Source organism: Aotus nancymaae, unplaced genomic scaffold, assembly GCF_030222135.1.
Source record: "Aotus nancymaae isolate 86718 unplaced genomic scaffold, 86718_ANA_hifiasm-v0.15.2.pri h1tg000057l, whole genome shotgun sequence".
NCBI lineage: Eukaryota > Metazoa > Chordata > Mammalia > Primates > Aotidae > Aotus > Aotus nancymaae.
In genome coordinates, this window is record NW_026988471.1 from 27,822,288 (window position 1) to 27,837,393 (window position 15,106).

The window sequence follows — 15,106 nt, forward strand, 5'->3', positions numbered from 1 at the left end:
TTTTTTTTTTTTTTTTTTTTTTGAGATGGAGTCTCCCGCTGTCACCCAGGCTGGAGTGCAGTGGCACAATCTCAGTGGTTCACCTTAACCTCTGCCTCCGAGTTCAAGCGATTCTCCTGCCTCAGCCTCCCAAGTAGCTAGGATTACAGGCACGGCCCATCATGCCCAGCTAATTTTTGTATTTTTAGTAGACATGGGGTTTCACCTTGTTGGCCAGGCAAGTCTTGAACTCCTGGCCTCAAGCAATCCGCCCACCTTGGCCTCCCAGAATTCTGAGATTATAGGTGTGAGCCACAGCACCTGGCACTGATGCTCTGTTTATGATTTTTGTTTCTCTTTATTCTGTGTATTTCATCTTGAATAGTTTCTATTATATCTTCAATTCACAGATGTTTTCTTTGTGGCATTTAATCTGCCATTAATCCCAATCAGTGTATTTTTCATTGTACACATTGTAGTTTTCATCTCTAGAAGTATATTTTCAATATGTCTGCTTAACTTTTTGAACATACAGAATAGTTATAACAGTTTCAATGTCCTTTTATGTCAACCATGGGTATCAGTTTGGGGTTGATTTTTATTTCTTTTTTCTTTTCTTTTTTTTTTTTGAGACAGAGTCTTGCTCTGTTGCCCAGGCTGGAGTGCAATGGCACAGGTCTCGGCTCAATGCAACCTCCACCTCTTGGGTTCAAGCGATTCTCCCACCTCAGCCTCCCAAGTAGCTGGGACTACAGGTGTGTGCTACCATACCTGGCTATTTTTTGTGTGCTTTTAGTTGAGATGGGGTTTTACTATCTTGGCCAGGCTGATCTTGAACTCCTGGCCTCGTGATCCACCCACCTCGCCTCCCAAAGAGCTGGGATTGCAGGCAAGAACCACTGTGCCCGGCCGATTTCGATTTCTTATTCTCCTTATGATGAGTCATGTTTTCCTGCTTCTGTGTATGGCTGGTCCCCCTCAAGTATTTAGCAGAATACCGAGTTTCATATGTGTATAAGAAAATTACCTGAATCTGGGGAAAGATGTTAAGAAAAGATTAGGAGGAAAGGCGCCTAGCATTCACATAGGGCTGCAAATAGTGACTGTTCCCACCAGCCAGGCTGAAAAGATTTATAATTCATGGAGTATTGAAAAGATCTTGCCTTAGTAGTGAGGAATAACTAGCCCCAGACTGAACATTGCTCCAGATCCACCAAAAAAATCATAAAAGCAACATCTGAAAGGATCAGATTATTTCAAAGTAACTTTAACTGCATCCCAGAACAAAGCTCAAGATTTATAGGAATAAGAAATACCTAGAACCCAACAAGATAAAATTAACTGTATCTCTATTTTTGAACTGCATTGCCTTAAGTGAGGTTGAACACCTTTCATGTGTTTATAAGTCACTTTTCTGTCTTTTTGTTAGTATAAATGACCTATTTCTGTCCTTTACCCGTTTCTTTTTTGGGTTGTGATCTTCTGTGTTAGGTATCTGGCTAATACAGTTGAAGAAGATGAAGAAGAAACCAAGTATGAAATTTTTCCATGGGCTTTAGGGAAAAACTGGAGAAAATTGTTCCCTAATTTCTTAAAGTTAAGGGACCAGCTCTGGGATAGAATTGACTATAGGGCTATTGTAAGCAGACGATGCTGTGAGGAGGTAAGAATTTTAAAATGCTTTATATGTGTAATCTTTGTTTTTTGTTTATCTAATTATCCTTGTTTTTTAATGTGCTTCTAATGTTTTGGTATTCTGGGTTTTTTTTGTTTTTGTATGTGTACAGTAGACCATTGATCATTACCATGAATACAACTTGTGTATTACAATGTTGCTGTCTTATTATCACTGTAATTAAAAACTGTTGGCTGGGCTCAATGGCTCATTTCTGTAATTCCAGCACTTTGGGAAGCTGAGGCACGTGGATCTCCTGAGGTCAGGCAGGAGTTCAAAATCAGCCTGGTCAACATGGTAAAACCTCATCTCTACTAAAAACACAAAAATTAGCCAAGCGTGATGGCAGGTGCATGTAATCCCAGCTACCTGGGAGGCTGAGGCAGGAGAATCACTTGAACCCAGGAGGCAGAGGTTGCAGTGAGCTGAGATGGTGCCACTGCACTCTAGCCTGGGTGACAGAGTGAGACTTCATCTCAAAAACAAACAAAAAATTGTCATTTCTATTTTTCGGAGAAGCCTATTTCTATAGTAAGTACTTTTAATGTATTTCTTCTGTCCATATCATCAATACATCAAAAAGGGTGATATGAACAGACCAAAATATCTTATTTAGGATTACAGTAACACTGGAGTTGAATAATAATTTCTGTTCAATAAAGTTAGTGAAATTTCAGGTTCCCAAAATTGAAACACATATATTAACTGTTATACAATTTAAATATTCTTTAAAATCATAACTCTTTTCACATAGAATATATTGTTTTCTTGATGCCAAATCTTAGGACAAGGCCAGGAGCAGTGGCTCACGCCTGCAATCCCAGCACTTTGGGAGGCCAAGGCAGGTGAATCACGAGGTCAGGAGTTTGAGACCAACCTGGCTAATGTGGCGAAACCCTTGTCTCAAAAAAAAAAAAAAAGAAATCTTATTAGGACAAATCAGCAGGACACTAAAAATTTAACAGTTATTTTATCAAATGTTCTGGTTTTTAATAAAGTCAGTATTTCAAACTACAGAAAAATTCTAGAGTAGAAAATTAAATGGAAAGCAGTGGCCACTGTAAGCTCTAGTATTCAGAAAAGTTTGATAAATGTGGGCTACTTGATGTACTTTGCAAATCTTAAGTTTTGATAGAATTAACTTACTCATTTATATATTGATTTAGTGAGTACTTAGTAAATATCTACTAGAAACTATATTATTTCTTTTAATTTAAAAAGGGCAGCTGGGCATAGTAGCTCACACATGTAATCCCAGCACTTTTGGAGGCTAAGGTGTCTGGATCGCTTGAGTCCAGGAGTTCAAGACCAGCCTGGGTAACATGGTGAAACCGTCTCTACAAAAAATACAAAAAATTAGGTAGGGGTGGTGGTGCACACCTGTAGTTCCAGCTACTTGGGAGGCTGTGGTGGGAGACTCACCTGAGTCCAGGAAGTTCAGGCTACAGTGAGCTGTGATCATGCCACTGCACTCCAGCCTCAGCAATGGAGCAAGACCCTGTCCCAAAAAATAAAAATTAAAAAAGGCTTGAAGCAAAAATAGAAATATTACATCTATTAATTCCAGGCAGTAGGAATATAGATGTTTGTTATATTATTCCTAATGCTTTTTCATAATTTTAAAATTTATCAACATTTTTTTCACACTGCCACCGCCCAAAGTTATCAACATTTTTAAAAAGATTAATGGAACTTATTTTTCCTCTTCAAAAAGTTCACCTTATTTAAATGAACTTAGTCCCTTTATCCTTATCATAATACTTTGTTTCCTTCTATATCACTGAACAAAGTTTGTAATTATTTATTTGCCTGTCTATTGTCTAAACAATAAACTGCAAATGTAATGAAGTGAAACATCTAGTACACTTCTAATATCTCCCATCTCTGTCTTCACACTTAAATTACAACAATCATGCATTATTCTCTTTTACTGAGAAAACAGAAGCAGTAGAACAGACTGTCAGTATGCTCACATTTTATCGTTTATCCTACCTACATGCGTACCCATATATTCTGCCTTCCTTGTGTTATTGTGAAAGAATGATCTTTGTTCCTGTCCAAGTCTACTTGTGCACTAGATCTCATCTTTTCTTACCTTCTCAAGGACATCACATTCCAGTAATTGTCCCCTTTCCAGCATTTCACATTTTTTATTTTATTGGGTCACTGCCATCAGAATACAGAATTGCTCTAAGATGTCCATCAATAAAAACAACAAAAACTTTATTCCCCAGCTACCACTACATTTCTCTGCTTTGCTTCCCTTGTAACTAAACTCTTGGAAGAATTGCTTGTATTCTATCTCTACTTCTGTTCTTTCTATTCTTTTTGAACCTGTTATATAAAGTCTTTTTCCCATCATTCTGTAGAAACTTGTCAGGGCACCAAATGTCTCTATATGGCCAAATCCAAAGGTTAATTATTAGTCCTCAATCTACTCAACTTAGCAGCATTTGACATTATCCCTCATTTCTTCCTGAAACACTGTCTCCACTTGGTTTTGAGGATACCAGGGTTTTTTTTTAAGTCACTTTTGCCAGTTCCTTTTCACTTCACCAACTTCATTAGAGTACCCTTAGGCTCAGACTTAGTATCTCTTCTCCTTTCTATTGGTATTAGCTTATTAGGTGACCTCATTCACTCTCAAGGCTTTAACACTAACAACTAATACTTTCTCCCAATTCCAGATCTGCATACTAAATGGCCTGATATTTTTTGTCTAATTGATATCTCAAACTTAACATGCCTAAAATTAAACTCCTGACTCGTTGATACAGACCTCCACATCTGCTCCTTCTGCAGTCTTCCACATATTCATAAATAGCAACTCTATCCTTTTAGTTGCTCAGGCCAAAAAAGATACTGTTTCCATTGACTTCTTTTTATTATATTCGTACCTTGAAAAATTATCCAGCATTCTACCATTTCTTACCACCTTCACCACTAAAGACTACTGTACTTATGTCACCTCTTGCCTTCATTATTGTCATAAATTTCCAAACAGTCTCTCCTACCTCCCACCTTTTTTTTTTTATTTTAATGCAGGGTCTGGCTGGGCACGATGGCTCACACCTGTAATCCCAGCACTTTGGGAGGCCAAAGTAGGTGGATCATGAGGTCAGGAGTTCGAGTCTAGCCTAACCAACATGGTGAAACCCCACCTCTACTAAAAATATAAAAATTAGCTAGATGTGGTGGTGTGCACCTGTAATCCCAGCTACTCAGGAGGCTGAGACAGGAGAATTGCTTAAACTCGGGAGGCAGAGGTTGCAGTGAGTTGAGATGGCGCCACTGCACTCCAGCCTAGGCAACAGAGCAAGACTCTAAAAAAAAAAAAAGACAGGGTCTTACTTTATTACCCAGGCTGGAGTGCAGTGGTGTGCTCATGGCACACTGCAGCCTCAACCTCCTAGGATTGCAGCCGCAATCCTCCTGTCTTAGGCTCTCAAGTAGCTGGGACTACAGGCATGTGCCACCATGCCTGGCTAATTTAATTTTGTAGAGATGAGGTCTCACTATGTTGCTCAGGCTGGTCTTGAACTCCTGTGCTCAAGCAATCCTCCCAACTTGGCCTCCCAAAGTGCTGGGATTGCAGGTGTGAGCCACCATATGCAGCTATAATCTATTTTTCATACAGCAGCCAGATTAATTTTTTTTTAGGTAAGTCAAATCATGACTCCTCTACTCAAAAGCCTCCAGTGGCTTCCAGCCTTACATAGGGTAAAAGACAAAGTCCTAGTCGTGGTCCTACATGGCCTACCAGCCCTCCTCCCTTATCTCTTTGATCTCATCTCATATCTTTGCTCTTCCACTCAAGCCACACCGGCCTCCTTACCTCAAAGATACCAGTTACACTCCTATCTCATGATCTCGGCACTTACTATTTCCATAACCTGGAATGTTGTTCCCCAGATATCAGTATGCTTCACTTCCTAATTACATTCAGGATTCTGCTTAAATGTCACCTCAGAGAAACCTTTCCTTATCACCTTATATAGAGTAGTATCTTTCTCCATGGAATAGATGTGTCCAGAAATAAACCCTCAATTATGTCCAATTGAATTTTGACAAGGGTACCAAGAAAATTAAATGGGGAAAGTATAGTCTTTTCAGCAAATAGTGTTGGGAAAATTGGATTATCTACATGCAAAAGAATGAAGCTGAACCTCTGGTTTATACCATATATAAAAATTAACTCAAAATGGATCAAAGACCTAAATGTAAAACTTAAAACCATAAAACTCTTAGAAGAGGCCAGGCGCAGTGGCTCATGCCTGTAATCCCAGCACTTTGGGAGACCGAGGCAGGTGGATCACAAGGTCAAGAGATCAAGACCATCCTGGCCAACATGGTGAAACCCTGTCTCTACTAAAAATACAAAAATTAGCTGGGTGTGGTGGTATGTGCCTGTAGTCCCAGTTACTCGGGAGGCTGAGGCAGGTTCAATTGCTTGAACCCGGGAGGCAGAGGTTGCAGTGAGCCGAGATCCTGCCACTGCACTCCAGCCTGGCGCCTGGCAACAGAACGAGACTGTCTCAAAAAAAAAAAAAAAAAGAAAAAGAAAAAAAACTCTTAGAAGAAAACATAGGAGTAAGTCTTCGTGACCTTGAATTAGGTTTCTTAGACATGATACCAAAAGTAACAAGTAACAAAAGAAAATATAAAGTGGACATCATCAAAATTAAAACCTTTTGTCCTTCAAAGGATACCAAGTGAAGAAATGACCCACAAAATGAAAAAAAATTTTTTGCAAGTCATCTACTTGATAAGAGTCTTGTATCTAGAAATATAAAGAGCTTTACTACTTAATAATAAAAAGGCAATCAATAAATGGGCAAAGAATCTGAATAGACATTTGTCCAAAGAAGGTATACAAATTACTAACACACACACATACACACACACACACACACACACAAAGATGTTCAACATCATTAGCCGTTTCAGGGATTACAAATCAAAAGCATGATGAGATATTACTTCACACCCACTATGATGCCTATAAACAAAATAAAAGCATTGGAGAGGATGTGGAGATATTGCAACCCTCATACACCTCTCATGGAAATGTAAAATGGTGAAGTTTCTTTGCATAACAGTCTAGAGTTCCTCATAAGGCTAAATAGAGAGTTACTCTATCACCTAGCAAGTCTACTCCTAGCTATATGCCAAAAGAAAAAAACAAAACCATGTCCACACAAAAACTTTAACATGAATGTTCATAGCATTATTCATAATAGACAAAGTAGAAACAACCTAAATGTCCATCGACTGATAGAATGGATAAACAAAATAAGGTATATCCCTATAATGAAATATTACTTGACAGTTAAAAGGAATGAAGTACCTGGTACAAGCTACAACACACACAACCTTGACAACGTTATGCTACATAAAATAAGCCTGTCACAAAGGATGACATATTGTATGATTCTATTTATATGAAATGTCCAGAATAGACAAATTCAGAGACAGAAATAGATTAGTAGTTACTATGGGTTGAGGGAAGGGAGAAAGTGGAGTGTGATTGCTTTATTTATACAGTGATGAAAATGTTTCAAAATTAACTGTGGTAATGGTTGCTCAACTCTGAATATACTGAATATCATTGAATTGTACATTTCAGTTGGATGAATTGTAAGGTATTTTAAATTTCAAAGCTGTTAAAATTTAAAGTAGTTCCTCCCACTATTACTCTGTATTCTCTCTTTCTCACTTCCAATTTTCCTCAAAGCACTCAACCATCATATAACAGACTCCTTTTTATTTATTTATCTGGCTAATAAATTTCCTCCCACTAAAATACAGATTCCAAGAGAGCAGGGTCTTTGTTTTCCTTTTTTTTTTTTTTTTTTTTTCCTGAGACAGGGTCTCATTCTGTTACCCAGGCTGCAATGTGTAATCATAGCTCACTGCAACCTTGAACTCCTGGGCTCGAACAGTCCTCCCACCTTGGCCTTGCAAAGATTATAGACGTGATGAGCCAGAGTGCCTGACCCTTTTTTTTTATTTTTTTTGAGATGGAGTTTCATTCTGTCACTTAGGCTGGAGTGCAGTGGCGCCATCTTGGCTCACTGCCACCTCCACCTCCCAGGTTCAAGTGATTCTCCTGCCTCACCCTCCTGAGTAGCTGGGATTATAGCTGGGATTACAGGCATGTGCCACCACACCTGGCTATTTTGTAGAGACAGGGTTTTCACCATGGTGGTCGGGCTGGTCTCAAACTCCTGATTTCAAGTGATCTGCCCGCCTTGCCCTCCCAAAGTACTGGGATTACAGGCATGAGCCACTGCCCCCAGCCTTATTTTGTTCTTATTCTATCTCCAGTGCCTAGAACAGTACCTGGCACGTAGTAGGTAGTCAATAAATATTTGTTGACTGATAAAATGAATGGAACTTCCAATTCTTTTCATACCTTCTTATCCATGAAATAGGGAAACAATAAACTATAAAATAATTCTTCACTGAGCTCACTTTGCACTGCCCATTACTCCAGTGGCAGATAGAGAAGCTGTACTTTTGGCTGTTCCAGCCACCTACATTTGAATCATGTTGGCATATAGAAAAGGTATTTGCCTAGTAGATTTCATACTGTTAAGTGTTCACTGGACAACTACTTTATAAATAACACACCAGGTTCAGTGCCCTGGGAGCGTATTGTAAAGAAGTATTATATCACCCCATTCCCATTCCTGAAGTAGTAAGGCAGACTTCTGAAAATTTAAGCATTTAAATTTGTTACTGAAAGCCTGGCATACTGCCAAACAAAACATTTCTTTAGTCCCATATCCTAAAATAAGTTAGGATAGTAGCTACAAACTAGCTTACACTAATAATACTTTACATTTGCATAGTGCTATATAAATTATGAATATTTTCCTAGAAATTATCACACAAATAGCTGTGAGGGTGGTGGCATTCTCATTTTACAGCTGATGAAACTGAGTACCAAGGAGGTTGGGATTTACTCAAAATCATAGAAATGGCAGAGCCAGAACATCTAATGACTTGCTAGTGTTCTTTTTTCTGTGACATCTAGCCTCTCTTATTGATTAGTTTAGAAAAATGCATTTATATCTTGTCTTGGGTATTAAAAAAAGCCTCAGTATTCTCTTCATTTCACAGATGCAAAAACTGTGGCTTAGTAAGACTGTGATTTGTCCATGGCCATGAAGTTAGTAAGTAGCAGACCCAACATACTTAAACTCAGTACTCATTGCATTATATGGTACTGACATAAGAAAGAACATGTGCTCTCTTTTCAAATAATGAGTTTTGAACATGTGCTCTCTTTTCAAATAATGAGTTTTGTAATTTGTCTCTTTTCTTTTTTTAATCTTGGCTGCAAAGAAGCTAAGAGCCAGATACTATCCTTAACCACATTGACTTTGTTACATTTTATTACTGGTATGTCTGCTTTCCCCTTTTAGTTGAAATTTCCCTTTTGGGTCCCAGTTCAATGAAGCTTTTCCCCCTGTCAGCTGCCTCATTCTTTTTTTGAAAGAGATGGGATGTCATTAAATTGGAAAATATATGTAGGGCTTCTCAAAAAAAAAAGTGGACTATTTCTCTGTTTATTCTGATTTTATCTTCTTACCTGATGATCTTATCATCAGTTCCTTTGAGGTGGGATTTATTTCCATTTGTGATGGCTTAATTTCTAGACTGGTTCACACATTAGGGAGGATGTCTATCTAATGAGAGGGTTAGACTACACTTACAGCCCCTTTCATACACCATGGAGGGTAGCAATTTAATCAAGAAGTTTTTCTCTGTTCCAGTTAATACTCTGGCCAAAATGCCACAATATCATAGCTGAGTTCTTCACTATCTATTACTTGATTCCAGATTAGGAATTTAGAAAGCAATGATATAATAGTGTGTTTGGACAGAATAATCCAATGTATTATTGGATTATTCATCCAGTATGCAGAAGAGACCCAATATAGGGAATGTACTGGAAATTGCTAAACTTGCTATAGCTAGAAACAAGGGTGTGAAGAAAATTGATAGCAGCGCTGAAGAAAATGAAAGAGATGTTAGCAATGTTACAAAATTATAATTATCATTACCTGGTGACCAATTGGATATAGGGTACATGGGAGAGGGAACTGTCAGTTTCAAATCTGTATAACAGGAAGAGTAATCGATTACATAATGGAAATAGGGAAGGCTACAGAAGCAAACTAGGTTCTCTGGGGAGATAAGGAATTTGGTATATAGACATGAATTTAAGGCAATAACTGGATATAATTAAATGAATGGTCGACAAGCATGATAAAAGTCATTAAGTATAAATGATGCTTAAAGCTTAGAGTATTTAAGAGCTTCAAGGTAAAAGTAATATTAATACTTTTTAAGAACTTGCCAGGCACTGTTCTAAGTACTGCCCATGTATTAACTCTTAAAATTCTTAGATCTAGCTAAGTAATCCCAGATAAGAAACTAAGGAACAGAGAGGTTAAATGACTTCTCCAAGGACACACAATAAGCGAAGCAGCACTCCAGGATTCAAACCTAGGCAATCTGACTCCAGAGTCAGTGCTTTTTAAAAAATCTTTTCATGCCTATCCCTATCTCCTCCCCATTCCTCTCCCTGCTAAGGAGAGGAGAAGCTAACTGGGTTGGTTTTGACAGAGTCAGTGCTTTTAACACCTATACTATACTACCTCTTGAAATCACAGAGGTAAGAGTATATACACAGAAAAATAGAGGGCCAAGTATCAAATTTTAGGAACACTGACCCAAGACACCCCCCATCACTAAAAATGATGAAAGAGGGCCAGGTGTTGTGACTCACGCCTGTAATCTCAGCACTTTGGGAGGCCGAGGCGGGCAGATCATGAGGTCAGGAGTTCAAGACCAGCCTGGCCAACATAATGAAACCCGGTCTTTTAAAAAATAATAATAATAATAAGTTAATTAAAATGATGAAAGAATAAGATAAAAAGGGGGATATTTCTAGTAGATCAACTGCTACTAGTGTTTCAGAGAAGTCCCTTTCATAGAATCACAGCATTGGGGGATTGTAAGTGATCTGTTTTCTCATATAAAAGACACCCGATGGCCTAGAAAGTTGTGTAATTTGCCCAAGAAGTAATGAATTTTTTTTCTTTTTGAGACCGAGTTTCGCTGTTGTCACCCAGGCTGGAGTGTAATACATGATGTCAGCTCACTGCAACCTCTGCCTCCCAGGTTCAAATGATTCTCTTGCCTCAGCCTCCCAAGTAGGTGGGATTACAGACAATGCACCACTATGCCCAGCTAATTTTGTATTTTTAGTACAGATGGGGTTTTACCATGTTGGCCAGGCTGGTCTCAAAACTCCTGACTCAAGTGATCTGCCCGCCTCAGCCTCCCAAAGTGCTGAGATTACAGGTGTGAGCCACTGTGCCCGCCAGAATAACAGAATTAAGATGAAAATCTAGCTCTCTTGACCCTCGTACAGTTTTATTTTTAATTCACTTATCACGGTAAATTCTAATTATATGATTATGTGTATATAAAATATATGTAGACATGTTAAAAAGTAAATAAGTGTGGTTGTGTATTTTTCTAGCTGGGTTAGTTTGTGGAGAGACTGATGCACTTGTTACAAAAATAACAGTTTTTGGCCAGGTGCAGTGGCTCACACCTGTAATCCCACCACTTTGGGAGGCTGAGGTGGGTGGATCACTTGAGGTCAGCAGGAGTTGGAGACCAGCCTGGTCAACATGGCAAAACTCCATCTCTACTAAAAATACAAAAATTAGCTGGATGTGATGGCAATTCAGGAGTGGGTCATTACACCCAGACTCTCTAAACATGAAAATCACTGCTCTAGGCAATTAATAAGGCTCTGCCTAGCTCTCAGATGTTACAGTTCTCATTTACTTTGGGTCATTGATTACTGTAACTAAAGATTTTTGCTTAGAATGGTTAGCAATGAGGTTGGCACATACATACAGTTCCCTAGCTTGACTTCTTAAATGGCTGTCATTTGCCAGATGCTTACTATGTGATGATTTTACAAATCATCTAGTCCTCAGAATAATCCTGTGAAGTAGATGGTATGCCCATTTTAGAGATGAAGAAATTGAGCCCCAGGAAGGTTAAATAACTTGTGCAGTTTCATACAGCTAGCACGTGGCAGTGCCCGGGTAAGAAACTAAGTGTACCCTGACTCTAAAGCCCATGTTTTATTTAACAAACTTTATAGAACAATGACTGGCAGATAGTGAGGCTTTATAAATAATGCCTCATCTGATCCTCCCCAACAACCCTCTAAAATAGATACTTATTATTTCCATACTACAGATGACAAAGCTGAGGAACAGAAAGATTAAATAACTTACCTATGTTCTTATTTACCATATCGCTCTCTTTTTTTTTTTTTTTTTTTTTTTTGAGACAGAGTCTTGCTCTGTCACCAGGCTGGAGTGCAGTGGCGCAATCTCGTCTCACTGCAACCTCCGCCTCCTGGATTCAAACAATTCTTCTGCCTCAGCCTCCTGAGTAGTGGGGACCACAGGCGCATGCCACCATGCCCGGCTCATTTTTTTGTATTTTTAGTAGAGACAAGGTTTCACCGTGTTGGCCAGGATGGTCTCGATCTCTTGACCTTGCGATCCACCCACCTTGGCCTCCCAAAGTGCTGGGATTACAGGCATGAGCCACCGCACCCGGCCTTACCATATCTCTTTCCATAATTGCATACATTTTAAGATTAGCATAACACACATAGCTGGGAACCTCATTTAATTTTTTTTTAACCCAATACATTCCGAAGTTAAGAATTACATATTGTTTTAGAGTAACTGTATTATGTTTCCCAAACTTAGAATATTCAGAATTTAAAAATAACCCTGACAACCTGGAAGATTGCCTCAGTCCTATTTCCTGTTTAAAATAATTTACTTTGTCAATTATTGTGTTAAAGATCCAAGCAGTGAGTCACTTTTTAGTAATATTGCCTTATCTGAAAATGTTCTGTTTTTAAAACAGCAATTTGGATTTTTATCTTCACTTTAGAGACATTTTTTGAGTTATAAGTTTTGAACTCAATTTTAGTAAATTTTGAAATCTTACTAAAATTCTAAAAGTAAGCTTTCCATTATAGGTTATGGCCATTGCACCAACCCATTATATCTGGCAAAGAGAACGCTCTATTCATCACAGTGGAGCTGTCAGAAACTACAACAGAGATGAAGTTCAGCTGCCCCGGGGACCTAGTGCCACACCAGTAGATTGTTCACTCTGTGGTAAAAAAGGAAGAGATGTTAGACTGGGATTGTCTGCATCATCATCTTTATCCAGTCATACAGCAAAGGTGATGGAAAAACATTCTCAGGAATCATACAACTCACTGTCAATGGACATAACAGGTCATCCTTCTCAAGTTTATACCTATTCACAAGGTATGATTTCGTAATATGCCAGAATTAGATATATGCATGTCATTTACTGAGCTCTAGTCAGTCCTTGCTGTCATGGATACATAATAACTTATATACTACAACAATATAAGTTAAATTATTCTTGAAACTTTCTCCCTTTTCAGTTACTTTTTGTTTTGTGTCCCTATCTGTTTTGTGATGACCCACCTAAACAGATTTTGTTAATGTGACCTATGTTAAGTTGAAACCTAATGCACCATGAGCTTCAAGTATTTTAAGAGCCTGAATCATTTTGTTGAAATGTTTATTTTATTCAAAAGGGTTTCAAGAAGAAAATAAATTTACTTGTAACCTCACCTTCCAACTATTGGTTTCCTTCTGTATACTTTTCTAACAAAATTAGAACCATGCTATATCTAGGCCTGCTTTTTTCTTTTTCTTTTTCTTTTTTTTTTTTTTTCTGTTTTTTGAGAGTCTTGCTTTGTTGCTCAGGCTGGAGTGCAGTGGTGCCATCTCAGCTCACTGCAACCTCCACCTCCCAGGTTCAAGCAATTCTCCTGCCTCAGCCTCCAAGTAGCTTGGGACTACAGGTGCGCACCACGACACCCAGATAATTTTTGTATTTTTAGTAAAGATGAGGTTTCACCATATTGGCCAGGCTGGTCTCGAACTCCTGACCTTGTGATCCTCCCACATCGGCCTCCCAAAGTGCTGGGATTACAGGCATGAGCCACCGTGCCTGGCCTAGGCCTGCTTTTTTCATTTATTAGAAAGGATTTTCCCATGTCATTACTGAGTCCTCCAAAACCATTTTTTTTTAAACAGAGTCTCACTTTGTTGCCAAGGCTGGGGTGCAGTGGCATGATCTTGGCTCACTGCAGCGTCTGCCTCCTGGGTTCAGGTGATTCTCGTGCCTCAGCCTCCTAAGTAGCTGGGATTACAGATATGTGCCACCATGCTTGGCTAGTTTTTGTGTTTTTGGTAGAGAGGGTTTTCACCATGTTGGTCAGGCTGGTCTCAAACTCCTGGCCCCAAGTGATCTGCCTGCTGGGATTACAGGTATGAGCCATTGCACCCAGTCCAAAACCTGATTTTTAATCCTGACATGGTATAAGTACCATAATTTCTTCGTATATTTCATTTTTGTTGGAATTTAAGTGGATTTCAACAATAGTGTATTAGAAAAGAATCATATTAGCTGGAAAAAATTCAACTGCACCGTAATTTCATTCAAATTATTTTTATATATAGTATTCTCTGGCATTTCTTTTCTAGAAATGTCTAGAAACAGTACTAGAATAATATTCTATCAGTGATCCTTTTTACTTATAAAGCCTTCCAGATTTTCACCCATCTCAAGACAGGGTAGACAGATTTTTTTTATGGTCCTTTCTAATTCTATCATGAGAAATTAACACACCTGAATTTTACCTATTTGTTTTTGCCACAAAGGGATTAATAGTGGCTACTTAAGCTTTACTAAGGGAGAAACTAGACTCTCAGATTCCTGAAGGTAGGGGTTATGCCTCAGTCATTGTCTCATTTCTTGGCCATAGTAAGCACTCAACAAATTTGCATGACAGTATAGTCTCTTCCCTTTCAACACCTTCAGGCATATTTTTTATTATGTTGAGGCAAAGGATCAGTTGAGGCCAGGAGTTTGAGACCAGCCTGGGCAACATAGCAAGACCCCATCTCTTAAAAAAATAGTCTTTTAGCATCCCTCCTCTGCCAGCTTCCTTTAGTCTTTGATCCTTATAATAGGTAAGCTTTACTGAATGTTTACAATGTCCAATGCAATATATAATACATTTTATATTCATAATATCATTTAATATTCACAGCCCAATGTAGGGTAAATACTATATCTCCACTTAGCAGATAAGAAAACTGAAGCTTAGAGAACTTAAATAATTTTCCCAAGGAGCTGGAGTGACATATTAACCTAGGTCTCTGACTCTAAGCTAGAGCCTGAATTCCTAAATATTATGTTTTATTGCCCTTTTGATGAAATCCTGCCATTGGCAGTGAAAATAAGCTGCCACAGAAGCCTTCTAGCAGACTACTAAGGAAGTGG

General features: G+C 38.5%; 1 protein-coding gene across 1 annotated transcript in view; it reads left to right on the top strand.

Annotated features, from left to right (window-relative positions):
- SPDYA (speedy/RINGO cell cycle regulator family member A) overlaps positions 1-15,106 on the top strand; it is a 34,387-nt gene that overhangs the window by 11,785 nt on the left and 7,496 nt on the right. The window contains exons 4-5 of the mRNA XM_012475440.3: positions 1,471-1,642; positions 12,753-13,050. Coding sequence (XP_012330863.1) covers positions 1,471-1,642; positions 12,753-13,050 — 470 coding nt within the window. The remainder of the gene's footprint in view (positions 1-1,470; positions 1,643-12,752; positions 13,051-15,106) is intronic.